This window comes from Aptenodytes patagonicus, chromosome 6, assembly GCF_965638725.1.
Source record: "Aptenodytes patagonicus chromosome 6, bAptPat1.pri.cur, whole genome shotgun sequence".
Classification (NCBI taxonomy): Eukaryota; Metazoa; Chordata; class Aves; order Sphenisciformes; family Spheniscidae; genus Aptenodytes; species Aptenodytes patagonicus.
In genome coordinates this window covers 57,773,700-57,791,004 of record NC_134954.1, presented here as the reverse complement: position 1 = coordinate 57,791,004, position 17,305 = coordinate 57,773,700, and the positions used below count along the sequence as shown (strand labels likewise).

Sequence of the window (17,305 nt, the reverse complement as noted above, 5' to 3'; positions counted from 1 at the left end):
GGACAGTTGTGCCCCAAGGCTGTGCCTGAAAGCCCTGCCTGCCGATGGGCTCCTCCTTCTCCAGCCTGGCTCTGCTTTACCTCCATGGTTTTGATCCGACTTCACAAAGCTTTATGAAATGCCTGGTGAGGGGATGGGGAGAGCTTGGAGCACCTCGAAGGGGGTTTATTGGAGTCTCTCTGCGGTGACTCCACTGATGTCTGGCTTTGCTACAATGAATAATGTGTCCATCCTTTCCACCCCCCTCCAAAACACTCGCAGCATCCATCGCCATGCAGAACCAGCCCTGCCTCTGCCAAAACCCTCTGACTTAATGAGTTTTCACTGAAAGGTGCTGTCATCTCTCAGCTTGCTCCGAAAGTTGAAAGCTGGACCTAAATTATCCACCCACAGTGGCCTTTCTTTGTGCCTGAGTCACCTGGAAATTGTCACCTTCACTGATGAAGATGTGTAAAGTGACTGAAAGCAGCAGTACTGCTGTGAAGCCTGTGCCGGTGTCTAAGCAACACTTTTTGAGACTTGCAGAAATGGCTGAGCCAAGCAATCAGAGTGGGTTTAATCAAACTGGTGAGAAAATGTTTTTTTCCACAGAGATGCCCCAGGTTGTGAGTGCTGCTGAATCTGGACAGGATGCTGTGGCGACTAGATAACTCTGGAAATGCCTAAACTCCTCCCCATGGTATAAATGTCCGTTGAGTGACCTCAGAGATCACTAGATAACACAGACCATGCTGATGCAGACAGTCCATCAGAGTGAGAGAGCAATTGGTAGCACTGAGGCATCAAAATTTGAGCCCCAGAAGTTAATTGGTGTGAAAAGGAGCGATGGGATCATCTTTCTGCGTGAAAATCTTTGCCAGAGTGCTCGCTGAAATGCATGCTGGATGCCACACTTCTGACTGGGTGTCTCCTAGCACCCTCCTTCCTTGCACGGCACCGATTAATTCTGGGGTGTTTGTAGCATGAATGCTTTGTAGCAGTGGTTGGAAGCACAAGCATCGGAGCTAGGCAGCGAGCAGTATTTCAGGCTGCTGTGCAAGACTTGTGTGGTTCACCCAACTTCGGAAGATTTTGTATGACAATCTGGTGGCACCTCGGGGTGTGAAATGATGTGATACTTCTCCAAGAGATGCCTGGATCTGTTTATACACCATTCTGGTAGAGAGCTGAGGGCGAAATGTCCCCGATTCATCATTGCTGCAAATGCATGCTCACAGTGAAAATAACCATTCAGATGCTGTTGTGTTGAACAAGCAGGGCAGCAATGACTGACAAGAGAGCTGTGTCATTCTGAGCTACACATCTCCACGTACCTCTGATCTGAAAAGCCCAAACAGATGTCTAAGCTTTTTTGAAATGCTTAAGAACATCTGGCTAAATCCAGGGAGCACCAATGGGCTGCGTCTTGTCAGTGCCTAACTGCTCAGCAGCCTGCCAGATGCCGGTAGCAGCAGCCTGCAAGCACACGGCGGAGGCTGAGCTCACCCTGGCTGGAAGAAGATTCATCCTGAGGCGACCCCTCTCTCAGAGATGTTACCCACATGTCTAAGAAGACCCTGCAAACGTTTTCAGACCACATCAGAAATCACTAGGTTGCAAGCATTGCTCGGGAGACATTTTCACCATCGCTCAGAACAAAGTTGGACCCCGCACCAGCACCCAGAGAGGTACAAAAAGCAAGCAAGGCAAATTTTAGGCTAGTGAGTCAGAATTCAACCATCTCTTGATGGAAGAGTTGGAAAAACAGATCGAAGATACCCCAGGAGCGGAGCCCTGCACACTGCAAGGGAGACCCCTGCTTGCTGCTGCCCATGGAGCCCAGGAGATCAGCCAGCTCTTAGACACCCTTATGTGAGGAGGGGGAGGCAGCACAATGTATTGCAGATGTGCAATGCCTCCATCAAGGGCAGACACTTGCACTAAAAAGCTCTTCATTACAAGTTATTATGAAAGTTGGGGGTTTTTTTAGTGTCCGATACATTTCTGACCAGAGGAGAGGTGTTGCTGCTGGTACAGGAACCACTGTCAGCAGAGCTTGCAGTTACCCAAACAAAGCCTCTCAGACAGCTGTCTTCCAGAAATAAGTTAAAGTCTGTCACACCTAAAAGCATCCAGAGCTGAAACTGGGGTGATGACCTGTTCAGAGTCCAGCCTGGTACACCCCATCCACACCCCAGTCCCCCCCGCCCCTTCACTGCAGAAAGCCCGTAATATTGTTCCCACTTTTCAGACCTCAGCCCCACCCAGGCTGTTCCAGGCAGAGCAAACACTGTCACAGGACACTTCGGGGACACAGCTCTATCCCCAAGGTAGAAGAGACCACAGCTGTACTGTGGGTTCAGGGAAGAAGCCCAGTGCCCCCACTTTAAGGCTGGCTTGGAGGGGCACAAGGCAAGCACCAGATGATGAGGGGTACTTCAGGAACAGGGCTCCTGTTGGCGTCTCTAACCACAGCCAGGAGCTTCCCAAAGTGCTTGCGTCCGTGCCTGCCCTGCTTACTCCTCACTCCATCCTTGCACAGTTGCTCTGCCCATAATCCTCTTAGCAGCGTGGTTCAGCAGGGAGGTGGAGGAGCCGGGATGTGCCTCCAGCCCGTCAGTGTCCTGTGCAGTTTGCTGTCCAGCAGTGGCTGAACTGGATGATACAGCAGCACCCTGCACCCAGGAGCAACCAGGCAGGAGGGAGCTCCTTCAGCTCAACAGCTCCCAGAGCCCCATATGGCCAAGCACTGCCTCTTGCTTGGCCGAAGACTCGGGCAGCACACCCAGCTGCTGGGCTAGTAAGCCCGGAGAACCAGCGATGCTCTGCTGCAGGGTGAGTTGTGACAACAACCTTCTCAAAGCAGAAAGGCAGCTCCGCGTTTAACACAGGGCGGACAACATTGGCTGGTGAAACTAATGAGTCTGTCGAAAGCATGGGGCTTGACTGCATCTTGCTGCTGTTGTGAGTTCAAGCAAGTCCCGTGTGATGCTAACTGCTCCGGCAGTACCCCAGTGAGCCGTTGTGCAGGGTCCCTAAAGCACAGCTTGCTCCTGATGACGGCCCAGCAATGCACGTCTGATTGCTGCTGCAGTTCTAGCATGACAGCATTTGGGACATACTTTGCCACCCTGAAACATTCTAGCACAGCATGGAGATGGGCAAGAAATGCTCCCTTTGCCATTCCTTAAAACATACATGCCTTGTTAAGGTCAGAAAGGGCCTCTGAGCACCTCATCCTTCGTCTGGAGTAGATGGAGATGATCCAGAGATGAGAAACAAGGGTGACTGGAAGGCTGGATGCCATGTGCTGCAATGAAAGGTTGAAAGAATGGGGACCATCTAGAAGCAGAGACTCAATGAAGGCCTTAAAATATATTTAAGGCAGATGCCGATAGGAAGGGGATTAACTCTTCTGCATGCTCAGGGAAAGAAGGTGCAAGTTTAGGACTTGCTAGCAGTAAGGGTAGTGAAGCATGATTGTTTCAGGGTCAAGGGATCTTCATCAGTGGAAGTCTTTAATAACCCAAGTGTGGCATTTACTGATGGGATGCAGAGCACGGTAGTGATCTGACAGAAGTCCTCTCTGCTGAAGCTGAGCAACAGCAGCATAATTGCTGGTTCAGATAAAATGAAGTCAATTGTGCAACGCCTGCTGCATTGCCCGGAGCGTATGCCGCGTTACAGGAACAATAAAGCTAATTCCAGATCTCGCTACAGTCCTAAGCCCTGAATCACCGGGCAGTGGCAAGAGCAGGGAGGCACTCCCAGAGACGCAGGCAGCCCCGCACGCATGCCAAGCCCCAACCTGCAAGGCTAAAAGGGACCGGCAGACGAGTTGGAACTAGCTCTTTTTCAGGCACAGCAGCCGTGGGTGAGCAGCCTGCCTGGCTCAGAGTCAGCCTCCCTGGCTGCCAGTGTCACCCACCTTTCTTCACGTCCTGGGAAAAGCAGCTACACACCCACGGGAGCAAAATAAAACTGCAGCTGGCTAATTGCAGTGACTTCATATCAGGGCTCTGAGCATGCCTGGTTTGAACAAACTGCCTCCAGGCAGGTGATGGAGGGGCTGAACCTGCTGAGGTGTCCCTGTGCTCGCAGGGGATGCTAGCGTGCAGCTCTGGGGGTCTGCATGGAGGAGCCAGCACTGCTTTTCCTCTCTTCCAGCAGCTCTTGGAGCTGGTGGTGGCACAAGAAGCGTAGGAATAGCTGGAAACAGAAATGTAATGAATTCTGCATGGCCAGGTGATGGTAGAGCTCCTGGAGAGGCACAGGTTACCCCGTCAGGCTGGAGGGGTTCTGCAAGCTCCAGGCAGGACCGTAGGCATGCTGATGAGTCAGTCTCCGTCCCCGGCCCTTTAGGCCTTCCTGTCTTACAAGTTCTCAGGAATTGCAACAAAGCTGTGGTCAGCTCTGTTGCAATGCCACAGAGTGTGCTTGTGTGAGCTGGCAAGCGATGGGGCAAGAAGCGATCACTTCCCCGCTCCCAGGAGCTCACGCCTCGTCTGCGGGACTGTGGCTGAGCCCCCAGCCTCCGGGCAGCAGAGGGGACACAGCAGATTCACGCTGGGCAGCTCTGCAGATGCACCCACTCCTTTGAGGTAGATAAACCACCTCCAGGTGGGCAAGTCCAACATCCCCTGGGAAAGCAAACAATTCCTGGTGTAGGAGCATCTTGCCAACAGCTTTTCTCTGCCCTGGTCTTTGGGGAGCAGTTGAGCCTCTGATGGCTGGACAGATGTGGGCAAGGGGGGTTTTTTGTACGTGGAAGTGGGTTGCATGTAGTGCAAACAGCTTGACGGCCCGAGGGCATGCTGAGAGCAGAGCTGGGCCTGGAGAAACTGGCCCGGAGTCTCGGGGATTACCGTAGAGTCGTTAAAAGCGGAAAGGAGGTGCTGGTGGCTGGCCAAGTGCTGGTGGATGTCAGAGGGAGACAGTTAACGAGCTAAAAGGTGCATTTAATAACCCAGCTGGGCAATGGCTCCCAGGGTGCTCCTGCCCGGAGCTGTTTGTGTGCAGAGACAGTGCGGTATGCGAAACCAGGGCTGTCCTCCCTGCTCCTCCCAGAGCCCTGGGTGCTGGGAGCCAGTGGCCTCAGGTCACTGGGCTGAGAGCTTGCCTTCGATGGCCATCCTGAGGATGCCTGGCTCGAACACACATCTGAGAGCTTCCTAGCAGAGTTAAGTCAGATGATGAGGGGCTGTGCATGTAAAACAACAGCTATTTGGCAGGATTTCCCTGTTGTAAGGACTCAGGAGCCCCGGTTTGCTGAGCTCCCACACCTAATGTGGCCCTCCTCATCAGGACGTGCCACCCCCAGGTGCCCTGTGCACACCGGGGCTGTTGTGCCCTTCACTGGGACGGCATGGCTCTCACACTGCCATTTAATAGCCCTGCATCGGACACAGCCAGGAGGGCTTTACCACCTCCCAGGCAGGAGGATGCAGAGCCTGACAAGAGCCGGGTACCAAGGGCTCCTGCATGTGTTGGGGGACCCTCAGCATCCTTACCAGGCATCAATTAACCATGGAAAACCCACCTCACCAAACAAGCCTGGTTTCAATTCTTGAGATGACAAGTCTGCTCAGGGGAAAGGCAGAGATGTAACCGGCTTGTAGTGCGGAGGGTGCCCCGGGGAGTGAGCGGCAGTGTCAGTGCGGTGCCTGGCGAGGCAGCCTGGGTACCCAAGTGCTGGCTGGCGATGGTGAACCATCAGCACCGGCCTGCCGGGCTTCTGCAGGGATCCCTGCCAGGCACCGCCAGCTTCAGCGCTTTAATCAATGGTCTTGAAATGAATCCCAGATTACCGCTGATAAAGTTTGAGGGTGGCAAGTGGATGTGCAGAGTAGTAAGTGACAAGACTGCCCCTTCCTCCAAATTCCCAAATGAATTACTTTGCATTTCACGGTATTAAAGCAAATTTTGCTGCATTAAAGCAAATTTTGCTGCAACGTGGCCTTTTAATCAGGCAATTCTAAACCATCCCTAACAGTTAATTGTCCCCTTCACTAGCTATTACCCCACCAAGCTTAGCGTTACCCCAACTTTTTCCTAGTAAACATTTCTTATCACTGTGGGCCTTGCACCCACCCCTGGGGTTCCCCACTACAAACGCCCTGAGCAGTGTATGTCCTGGCTAAAAGCACACCTTTGCTGTTGATGCATCTGATGTGTCCTTAGCAATGCAGGAATATAAACAGGCTGGCTTGGCGTGCCGAGATAAATATTCTGGGACAACACAAAAAGTAGATCTGGAAAGACCTTGGGCAGCAGCTATGAGCTGCTATGAGTCCTTCTTCCGTGAACATGGAAAGCAGATTATTCCATCCCTCTGCGGCAGTATCGTGATTTATGTGAATGCTGTTATCATTATCTCCTGCCAGCTTCCAAGTAAGGATGTCATGCCAGCGGTGTTGATCTGAATCAGCCAGACGTGTAATCGTGCTGAAAGGTGACAACAAGTTTGCATAGCAATACCTGCCTTCCCTGAGACAAGGCTGATCAGTACTAAATGCATTTTTCAGTCTTTAATTCTCTGCTGACGTAATCAAAATTAATTCTTCTGTTATTTTTTCCTGGTATTATCAGTAATCTAGAGTTTTCTGGGTCAACCCATTTATTTTCTTAATGATTGGAGTGATTTCTGTCCTTCAGTCCTTTGGAATTATCCTAGTTTTCCTAGCTCTGTTAAAAATTACCATCAGTGGCTCAATAGGACCTTCAGTTAGGTCCATTAATACTCTCAGTGTGGGCCTGATGAATTGAAAATGTCAATTTTAGCAGGTGATGCTTTACACACTGGTTTGTTACAGATGGCATCCAAATTACAGCCTTCTCCACTGCATCCACAGTGTTGCACTGGTATTTAGGCACCGACAGCTATGGAAAACAGCAGAAGGCTGCTTACCAGCATCCTTTTGTGCTTTTTCTTGTTTCCTTCTAATGCAAATGCATTTGCCCCATCTCCTTTTGTATTTTACCCTGCTTGGCTTGTTTTTCGCCTTTGAGCCATGCCTAGCACAAAGGCAATGGGCCAAGATTGGGCATGTAGCTGGAGGTCATGGTGAAGACCAGACAGCTGGTGCCCCCAGTCCTACCAGGCACTGCGGGAAATCCTGGCCAAGCCAGCTGGACACAAGGGTCTTGGTGCTCAGGAGCATGTGGGCATGAGCGTGTTGGGGTGTGTGAGTGAAATCAGGTTTTGCTTTGCAGTAACATCCCTTCCTGTCCTGTGTCAGCTGCAGCTTCTGCTTCCCTCCGCGGCTGAAGGGCTCCCCAGCATTTGGAGGGGGTGCATGTGGTATCAGTCTTTGCATTGCCCCGATCTCCCTTCCCTTGGGGTCAGACCCAGAGCGTGCAGCCCCCAGCCTTACCCGTGGGTGGGCGTGGGGTGCCCTGCTCCCGTGCATCATGGGATTATCCAGGTTCTGCAGCCCACCCTGTTCCCAGCCGCGTGCCGGGGATGGGGGTGAAGCCCCTTGTCACCGTGAAGCTCGGCTGCTGCCTGGGCGTGTGCGTGTGTGCATCACGGATAACCTATTTAGTCATGGGCTTCTGCCACCTCCGCCAGCCTCTGACTCTGTTGATTTAAAATCTGCAAGCACCTCGGTTTTGCCTGGGTTTTGGCTGGGGCAGCAGCCCCGGCGTCAGCACAGGCGAGCACCCCTGCGGGGCAGTGCCTGGGATGCACAGCCTCTGTCTAGCAGATTGCTGAACGCGGCCCAAAGTCATTGCTCTGCTTGAACGAAAGTCACCCTGACTTTGCTGTTTCTCACTTCTCTGTCTTGCTACGCTGACTTCTGCTAAAAGCACCCGGATGACTTTGCCTCCCTGGATACTCCCCAGCTCCTAGAAGGTGCAATTCTAGAAAAGCCAGCTGGGGTGAGAACAGAGCAGCTTGGGGAAGAGACGGGCAGGCGGCTGAGAGCGCGGCCATGGAGACAAACACAAGGAGCATCAAAAACACGAGGGTGTGGAGAAATTGGCTGTGCAGGGAAGCCAGGGGAGCTGGGCGGGGCTGTTCGGATGAGACAGCAGGACTGGGGGTAAAAGAATGAATGTGGATTTTTAAAATGGATGCCCCTCTCAAGTGATGTCTCTGGCTGTCACCAGCCCTCTGCGCTTGGGGGTCCCCACCCCGGCACAGCCTTTCCAGGGGTGAGCAAACCCGCTGCTCCCACTGACCCCTTTTCTGGGGACTGCACGGACCCAGTGGCCGTGCCCAGAGATGGGGAGCATGGCCGTGGCCGCTGCCGTTGTCTCTCCTGGGAGCGGGCAGGCTGAGGAAGGTGACATGGAAATGGCACCCAGGAGCCTGCCTCGCTCTGCTCAACCACTTCTCACCCCACTGGCTCCAGCTCCTGCTCCCTCCCTGCTGCATCTCCACATGGCTGCCCTGGAGTGGGGACCCTCCCTTGGGGAGCGGGGAGAAGGGGAGGGGAGACGGCTGGGTGCGACGAGGGGAGCAGTGGGCACGCGGCTCCCCGAACACATCACTCTGTAGGCTCAAAAATTGCCAAGAAATTTTGCAGTATGTAATTGCCAGTTTTGAGGAGGCTGTGAAAGGGTTTGTGTTCTCCTGAGGAAATCAAAAGCTGAAATGTTGCGCAGCGCTGAAAAAAATATCTGTCTTAATATGTAGTTTGCATAATAATATAGCACGAGTTTATGATGCAATTCAGTTGGCTTCCTAAGAGATGGGGTAACCAGGATAAAAAAAAAAATGGTCCTTCAGGGTCCTGCTTCGCTCACCCAAAAGCTCTTTTCTCAGAAAGCCTCGAGAGTATTTCATGAGCATTTTTGTGACCTTGGAAAGCTAAAAACAGGGTTGCAGCACAGCGGTTCCCAGAATTTGTAAAGAAATAAGGGTCTTCTTGAGGCATGCTCAAGATGCCTGTGCTGGGTTTGAAGCTGGTGTGAGCCAGGCTGGCAGGTGGGTGCACTGGGACTTTGGGCAGGCCTAGGAGGAAAGGGCAGGGGAAAGAGGGCAGGGTGCTGTGGCTGAAGGTGTGCGCCGTGTGAGGCACCAGCAGGTGATGGGCTGCCTCTCTTCGGCTGCTGCAAGGTGGCTGGCTTTGCTCATTTGAGTAGGGGAGTGTCCTGGTTTCGGCTGGGATAGAGTTAATTTTCTTCCTAGTAGCTGGTACAGTGCTGTGTTTTGGGTTTAGTGTGAGAATAATGTTGATAACACACCGATGTTTTGTTGTTGCTAAGCAGTGCTTACACTGGTCAAGGACTTTTCAGCTTCCCGTGCTCTGCCGACTGAGAAGGCTGGAGGTGCACAAGAAGCTGGGAGGGGGCACAGCCAGGACAGCTGACCCAAACTGGCCAAAGGGACATTCCATACCATGTGACGTCATGCTCAGTATATAAACTGGGGGAAAGCTGGCCGGGGGGGCCGCTGCTTGGGGACTGGCTGGGCATCGGTCCGCAGGTGGTGAGCAATTGCATTGTGCATCACTTGCTTTGTATAGTCTTTTATTATTATTATTATTATTATTATTATATTTTATTTCAATTATTAAACTGTTTTTATCTCAACCCATGAGTTTTCTCACTTTTACTCTTCTGATTCTCTCCCCCATCCCACTCGGGGGAGGGAGTGAGCAAGCAGCTGTGTGGTGCTCAGTTGCTGACTGAGGTTAAACCATGACAGGGAGTGATTGTGGCAGCTCTGGGGCAAGGTGTGGCTGGCACAGCATCCTCTCTCCTCCCAGCGCTGTGGTGGGCTACTGCTCAACTCCACACAGCCTCCCCTAAGGACATTAGGGACGTGTAAGTCCTTCTCACTGCATATCCTGGCCTCGTGGATGAGGGACATACGTGCCATGAAGGCAGCAGTGATGTGTTCCCCTGGCTCCAGAGTCCCGGCCAGCATGGGGGTTCCTCTCCTTTCCCTGGCACAGAGGCCTCCCTGCCTGGTGGGCACAGAGCGGGCTGAGACCTGGCAGCTCTGGGGCCTCCTTGTCCCCACATCAGCTGCAAAAGCCAGGGAAAGGAAAGCAAGGTGCTGAGACATGGCTAGGTCCTGGTGGCATCTCCCCGGCTTCCCAGCCAGCAGGATGGGGTCCCTCTGTGGCAGCCTGTGGCTCCATCTAGCGCCCATGCCAGCCCGGCCCGGGCCAGCCCTGCACCCATTGCTGGGCAGATGGGCCAAATCAGAGCCCCTGGCAGCCAGCGAGGGCACCCTGGCCTGGGGCAGTCACCCCAGGGAGCCCACTCCCTGCTCCTGCGCAGGCAGGTACAGGAGGGCAGCGCTGCAATGGCATCCAGGAAAAAAAAAACCAGCAACAGGGAATACTCCAAGCAGCCGCTCAAGGAACTCATCAAGTGCTGTCTGACGGCAGAGGACGGGTCTCCCATCCCTTGGAGAGGAGATGGTCCTTGGCACAGGAGATGCCCTTGGCATTTCACCCGTCCCAGTGCTCACCCAGGCCCACTGCTCATTGCTGAGGAGGGCTTTTCATGGGGATGGCTGTCCTGAAACTGGTCCCTGAGGGGTGCTGGGAATGGCCTGTCTCAACGTCCCGGTCTCCCCAGCCTGCCAGGTAAAGCAGCACTGGGAAAGTTAGGCAGGCTTCCCAGCTAGGGGTTTACAGGAGGTGAGGAAAATATCCCAGCTGCAGTGCAGGGGTGGCGGGGGTTCCAAAAGGCTGCAGAGGGACCAGGCTCCCTCCTTCTCCCATCCAGACAGCAAGAGGGAATAATATGATCTCGATGGCCAGGACAGGTGCACGGATGCAGGTGAGTGGCCTCGAGTCTGCCCATGACCCTGAGGACAGGTGAGAGCAGCCCCTCTGCGGGGACTGCCCAGGCAGGGGCCATGCAGGGGAAAAGTCCACATCAAAGCTCCCGGTGCGTGGCCATCCCCTGAGCCCCAGTGCTCCGGGTGCCTGGGCACCCTGGTGCTGGGAGTGGCTTGCTGCTCCCGGCTGCCCTCTGATCAGGGCTGGGGAGGGCGCAGGGCCGGGGATGCTCTGCCGAGGCCATAGCGGTGCCAGGCAGCCCGGGCTCCTGGCAGGGACCTGCGCCCCCCAGCCTGGCAGGCTGCACCCCTTCGTCCTCCCCCCCCGGCGGGACGGCCTGGGCAAAGCGCTGAGTCACCCCGGCTGTCCCCTCCCGCTGTCCCCTCCCGCTGGCCTTTCCGGCAGGGACTGGCCGGGCAGCTGACTCGGCAGGAGGCCAGGAGCGAGCGGAGCCCGGAGGCTGTCCCGGGTCGGTGGCCGTGCCCCGGTGCGCTCGCAGCACTGGCTGCACCGCTGGGGCCAGCGAGCGAGGTCAGTGCCCCCCCCCTTGCCGGTGCTGCCCCCGGGCACACACGCAGCCCCGGGGAGCGGGGAGAGCCGGAGCGGAGCTCCGGGTCCCAGCGCGCAGCCAGAGGCAGGCAGACCCTGCCGGGCGCTCCCGCCACCGCCTGGTTTTCCCGCAGCGCCTTGGAGGGTCCCACGCAACCCGGCCCCGCTCCCCCCCCGCCCGGGAGGCTTGCCCAGGGGATGCCCGGCCAGCGCACGGCCGGGCTGGGGGGTAGCGGGGCGCAGGGGGGCTGGAGCTCCCGGCCAGGTTCCCCCCCAGAGCCGCAGGGACGAGGATGGGGATGAGGATGGAGACGGGGAGGGGGACGGGGATTGCGATGGGGACAGGGATGAGGATGGGGATGGAGGCTGGAGCGGGCATGGGGACGGGGACAGGGACTGGGATGGGGACAGGGATGGAGATGGGGACGGGGATGGGGAGGGGGACGGGGACTGGGAAGGAGGCGGGGCAGCGGAGAAGCCCCGCTCCACGCTCAACCACGCCTCCCTATGACCTCACCCGCCTGAAAGGCGAGCGCGTGACGTCACGAGGCGGCGGCCCGGGCGGTTGGCTGCAACCGCCGCTCGTCGGCCAGCGGAGCCCGCCTTTAGGCCCCGCGGCGGCCCGGGTGGGGGGGACGCGCGACGCCGGCCGCGGGCGGCCCGGGGCGGGCGGGCAGGGCTCGGCTGCGGCACTCAGGTGGGCGCCGGATCGGGGGGGGGGGGCGTGCGGGGGGAGTGCGGCGCAAGGGGTCACGGTGGAGCGGGGGCATCGGGGGACCGTGGCGCACCGGGGGAGCGGCGCACGGGGGAAGCGGTGGCGGTCCGGTGCGGTCCCTTCCCGTGCTGCCGCCCCCGCCCCTCCCGGTGGCCTCGATCCGCTGGCCGCAGTCCAGGGCTGCCCGCCGGTGGCGGCGGGGGGGGGGGCGGAAACTTCCAGCAGCAGTGCCGGGCCGAGCAGCCCCGGGAGCGCCGTGTTTACAGCCGGGCAGGGGGTGCGGTCCCCGGCAGCACCGCCCCGCTGCGCTCCCAGTGCCGTACTGGTGCCAGTGCCCGCGCCGCCCTCCCCGTCAGCTGATGCGCCCGGGCAGCGCGGGCGGGGGGCGAGTACCGGGGGGGGCGTGGTCGGCACTCCGGGGTCGGGGGGGGCTGGAGCGGCGGCATCCCGCTCCCGTCCCCGATCCGGAGCGGGTCGGCCGGTTGAAGTGCCCCGGGGTGCCCGGGGACGGGGAGGGTCCCCGCTGAGCCCTTAATCCGCTCCAGCCGCTAAGCACCTTAGCGGGCTGCTCCCGTTGCCCCCCCTCCCACCCCCCGCCCCAGGACAGAGTCCCCGGGGGGGGGCGGGAGGGGAGGTGGGGCAGCAGGGGGGGAGCGGGGCAGACCAGCGGGGCCGGCAGCGAGGATCCCTGTCCCCTTGCTTGGGCAAGTTGGGGTGCTGCAGGTGGGACGGCAGCACGGCAGCAGCAAGGGGTCCCCAGCTGGGGCTGTGCGTGCATCCAGGTGGCCGAGGCTCAGGCAGGGTGCTGGGGAGCTGTGCGTGGGGCGGTTCTCGGGGGGGACCTGTGGTGTGGCCGGGGTGCCTGGGGAGGGCAGGGCAGCCTGCCCTTGCTCTCTCGCACCTGGCGCTGCCAGGCTGTGCCTGTGGACCCCCTGACGTTGCCTTTCCCCCCTGCAGTGACCCCGCGGGGCAGCCGCACGTCATGGTGGACTACTACGAAGCGCTGGGGGTGAGCCGCAATGCCACCGCTGAGGACATCAAGAAGGCGTAAGTGCGTGGCAGGCGTGCCCCTGCCCGCCGGGCAGAGCAGCCGGAGCCACCACCCCCCCTGCCCCCCCGCCCCCGGCACCAGCGAGGCGGGGGCTCCCTGCGGGGCGGGTAGGGACAGGGCCCAGCTCCAGAGGTGACAATCCAGCCTTTGTTTCCTTTGTGCGGAGGCCAGAGCGGGGCCGGGCTTTGCTGCCGCACAAAGGCATCTCTTGGTGGGGTTTGGTCCCTTTGTCCCCGCTCTCAGCCCAGGGCTGGGGATGGAGGTGAGAGGTGGGTCCCGCTGGCGTTTGGAGGCATCCCCTCTCTCTGCCAGAGGGTGCGGGGATGGCAGAGGGCTGGCGTGCGGGGGCTCTGCTGGCATCAGGGTCAGGGGGCTGGAGCTCGCAGGGTGAGGAGCAGCGTGTCCCCCAGCATGGGGACCAGGCCCCGTTGACAGGTCCCGTGCTGCGCCCCAGCCACCGTGGGGGAGCCCCGGGGTCAGACGGAGCCTCCTGCAGCTCCTGCCTGGCACCCTGCTGAGGTCTTACTGCTCTCGCTGGGGAGAGGCATCACCTGGGGGGAATAGGTGTGGACTGATGGCTTGCCTGGAGGGACGGAGTTTCCTAAGAGTGGGTGAGAGAAGCTGGGCAGCCTGGGTTAACCCCAGCTAGCTGCAGGTGGGAGGAAAGGGCTGCTTGTGCTCACCTGGCCCCAGGAGCCCCCCAGTGACCCCCAGTCTGTGCACACCCATAGCAGAGCCTGGGAAGGCTCCGGAGCAAGCCTGTGAGCATCATCCGGAGCGGCTGCCAAGGGCAGCTGGGGCAGGCGCAGGCTGGGGTCATGCTGCAAATATTTGATTGGGAGGTGAACCAGTTCAGGAAGCTCCCGTTTGATGCCTGAGGCTGTAGGGCGCTGGGTGAAGCGGGCACTGGGTGAAGCGGGCTCTGGGTGTCCCTGCCCGCAGGGTCAGAGGCATGTGCTCAGAGGGGGGTTGCTGGTGCGGGAGCCCCCGCCACCCGAAGGCTGCTGTGTGCCCATCGCTGCCTGTCTGTGCAGGTACAGGAAGGCCGCGCTGAAATGGCACCCAGATAAAAACCCGGACAACAAGGAGTATGCCGAGCAGAGGTTCAAGGAGATCGCCGAGGCGTACGAAGTGCTGTCGGACAGTAAGAGGCCATGGTGCTGTCTCTTGTATCCGCCCCGGCCCTTGGGGCTGCTTACCTTGGGGTGTCCTCCTGCTGGGCTCACCCAGGTGGCATCCCTGGACATCCCCGGGAGGTAGTAGGTCCCTCCAGCTTTACTGCCCGGCTTGTGGGGTTTGGTTACCTCCCCACGCATCCCCCGAAATGGCTCTTGGGAGAGATGCTGGGGTGCTTTGGGATGAGATCTCCCCAGTGGGGCTGAGGCTTGCGCATCCTTGCCCAATGCTCCAACTTATGTTTGGGAGCGGTGCTGGTGCGGTGGGGGCTCGTGCCGCCCCCCTCCTCTTGCTGTTCTGCACCTCCCTTGGCCAGGGGAAAGCATTGGTGCTCCTGCCTGTGCCGCCGCTCCTGGCCCCGTGCCTGGCAGCCGGCTTCCCTGCAGCCCCCTGTCTTTTCCTTCCAGAGCAGAAGCGCGATGTCTACGACCGTTATGGCAAGGACGGACTCATGGGGGCAGGTGAGTGGGTGAGCAGGGCCATGGGGGGTTAGTGCAGTTCCGGATACGGCCCCATCTGAAGACCCGGTGTGGGTCTGTGTCCCCTGGGGCTCCCCGCCCTTCGGGGGCTTCCCACCCGGGGCTCCACTTAACTCTGAGCCTCTTCCCTCCAGCTGGACCAGGGGGTTCCAGGGCCGATGCTGGGGCCCCTGAATTCACCTTCACCTTCCGCAGCGCTCACGACGTCTTCCGGGAGTTCTTCGGGGGGCGAGACCCCTTCGCCGACTTCTTTGGTGTGTGTGGGGCTGGGGGGTGCCGGGGGCTGGCTCTGGGGCACCTCTCTGGCCCTGGGACAGCCAGTGGGCTCGGGAACGGGGTGCACGGCCGGCCCTGGGAAGTGTCCCCATGGCAGTGCCCTGCTTCTGGCTCGCCGAGCCGTGGGGGCGATGCTGATGGGGGGCTCCCTGCCTTCCAGATGAGATGCTGCCCTTCTCTGAGCTGCGAGGACATGGTCCACGGCACCACGGGGGAGGCCACTTCTTTACCCCCTTCCCAGGATCCTCAGGTAGGAGGCACTGCCAGCTCCTACCCAGCAGGGGAGTCCCAGTTCACCGCGTCCCCCTGTGCAGGGTCCGTCCCCTGCCTTCCTCATGCCCCCCACCCTGGCACTGACCTTGTTGCTCCCTTCTCCAGATTTCTTTGCCTCGTCCTTCGGCTCCGGCTCCGGCGCTGACGCAGGGCTGGGCTTCCGCTCCGTCTCTACCTCCACCACCTTCGTTAACGGCAGGCGCATCACCACCAAGCGGTGAGGGCAGTGCCGGCCCACCTCACCCCCGCAGACCCCCCTCATTGCCAGGCCTCGGACCCTGCAGCTTGCTGCTGTGATGCTCTGGCTGCCTGGCCCTTGACTGTCCATCCGTTTGTCTGTCTGTCTGCAGGATTATCGAGAACGGGCGGGAGCGGGTGGAAGTGGAGGAGGACGGGGAGCTGAAGTCGATCCACATTGATGGTGAGAAGTGGCACTGCAGACCAACTTGGGGTCTGGCAATGCCACCTCCCAGCGCCCTCTCCTCCTTTGGGGACCCTTCTCCCAGCCCCCTTTGGGGGCTCTGCTATGGAAGATTGGTGGGGTGGGCAGGAGTTGCTGGGGCCTCATGCCAACTCTGGGGAGCTGGAGTGGACACGACCCCCGTCCCCTGCCCCTGTCCCCACAGGCGTCCCTGATGACATGGCACTGGGGCTGGAGCTGAGCCGGCGGGAGCAGCAAGCCTTTCCCAGCCCGCGGCCCCCCTCGCCCCCACCACCCACCCCACACCGGCCCCCGAGCTCCTCGCCTGTATGCCTCTACACGGACAGCGAGGACGAGGACGAGGACTTGCAGCTGGCCATGGCCTACAGCCTCTCCGAGATGGAGGCCGCGGGGCACCACCGAGCAGGTGGGCATGGCCCCGGCGCCCTGCCGGCACGGGGGGGCAGCCCTGGCACCCCGTCTTCCACCCACAGAGCCCGCGGTCCCTGGGGGGGGCCGGAGCAGGAGCCGCCGGGGGCCGACAGTCATGCCGCAGCGGGGCATGAACCTGCCCCCAAAGCGAAGCAGTGGCACTGCCCCCTACTCTGAGCGTGGGGCTGGGGTTGTGCCCCCCGCCCCCTGGGGCAGGGAGAGGAAAGGGGGGGTGGGATCTCACTGCCTGGAGCTCGGCTCCTGCCTTCCCCAGCAAGGGAGGGGGGGGGGGGTGTCTCTCCTGCCATGCCTCCTTGCTGCTGCTCAGGTGGGTGGGCGGCTGGTGGCACCCTGGGGTGGGGGGGCTACCAGAGGTGGGGGTTGTGGCCGGAAGAGGGGCCCTTGGTGGGGTCCCAGGAAGAGAGGCAGCTCCCTGCCCTGGCTCCTGGAAGCGCGGGGTGCCCGTGGGCAGGCGTGCCCCAGCTCTGCCTGCTCCTCCCTCCCTGCTGGCCCTGCAGATGGGCAGGGGCTCCAGCCAGTGCCTCCCTGGCTGCTGCCTGCCCCTGCCCAGGCTGGGGAGTACTGGGTCGGGCTCTCCCTCCTTGCAAGGAGGGGTGCGCACGTGGGCTCTGCTTGGTGCCTTGTGTCTGTCTCTCCCCTCTGGATGCTGTCGCTCCTGCCTGTACCCCCTCCGCCTCTTGTCCCCCCCCCATCGCAGACCCTGCCTGGTCACCCCCGTCCCTACGTCTTACACACCCTTCAGGGCACTGTCACCCCCCCTGCCTTGGCCTGGGGCCACTGTCCCGCCCTGCTTCCCGCAGTAGCAGTGACCCTCACCGATGTTCACAGGTGTTCCCACCCTTGCCATTGCCCATGGTCCTGCCTTGGCTCTCCTCTTCCTCCTTCTGGGACCTTCCTCGCTCCCTCCTTGCTCCTCCCCAGCCCTGGGCTGAGGAGGGTTTCACGGGTGCTGTTGTGTCCCCCCCTCCGCTTGTCTCCCCAGGTGTGTTCTGAGGCTGCTGCGCCCAGGGACCGCGCACGCCCGCTCGCCCATGGAGGCTCTCCCAGCCAGGACTCAGCTTTGTCCCTGCACGGCCACCCCCTGTCACCCCCTTCCCCCAGCACCCTCTGGCTCTGTGGGGGGGTGGGGGGGGGGGCATGACAGGGCTTATGGCTGAGCAATACCTGGGGCTGGGGGGAGATGCACCG

General features: G+C 59.7%; 1 protein-coding gene across 3 annotated transcripts; it reads left to right on the top strand.

Annotated features, from left to right (window-relative positions):
- Positions 1 to 11,175: 11,175 nt before the first annotated feature.
- On the top strand, positions 11,176 to 17,261 carry DNAJB2 (DnaJ heat shock protein family (Hsp40) member B2). 3 transcript variants are annotated; one of them, XM_076342818.1, is made up of 10 exons: positions 11,191 to 11,255; positions 12,946 to 13,035; positions 14,074 to 14,183; positions 14,623 to 14,676; positions 14,829 to 14,948; positions 15,131 to 15,220; positions 15,349 to 15,460; positions 15,594 to 15,664; positions 15,870 to 16,091; positions 17,100 to 17,261. In XM_076342818.1, exons 2-10 carry the CDS (start codon positions 12,971 to 12,973, stop codon positions 17,108 to 17,110), a joined length of 855 nt encoding a protein of 284 aa, XP_076198933.1. In that variant the 5' UTR covers positions 11,191 to 11,255; positions 12,946 to 12,970; the 3' UTR covers positions 17,111 to 17,261. The 3 variants fall into 3 exon arrangements, with proteins under 3 accessions (XP_076198934.1, XP_076198933.1, XP_076198932.1); XM_076342819.1 differs by lacking the exon at positions 17,100 to 17,261 and having other exon boundaries at positions 11,176 to 11,255; positions 15,870 to 16,327; XM_076342817.1 differs by lacking the exons at positions 11,191 to 11,255; positions 17,100 to 17,261 and adding an exon at positions 11,911 to 11,970 and having other exon boundaries at positions 15,870 to 16,327.
- The last annotated feature ends 44 nt before the right edge of the window (positions 17,262 to 17,305 follow it).

Excerpts from the sequence above, each read along its gene's own strand:
- DNAJB2 (XM_076342819.1), top strand. The coding sequence starts at position 12,971 with ATGGTGGACTACTACGAAGCGCTGGGGGTGAGCCGCAATGCCACCGCT. Across the intron at positions 13,036-14,073 it reads GCTGAGGACATCAAGAAGGC|GTACAGGAAGGCCGCGCTGA; the intron begins GTAAGTGCGTGG and ends CTGTCTGTGCAG. Across the intron at positions 14,949-15,130 it reads CCCCTTCGCCGACTTCTTTG|ATGAGATGCTGCCCTTCTCT; the intron begins GTGTGTGTGGGG and ends CCTGCCTTCCAG.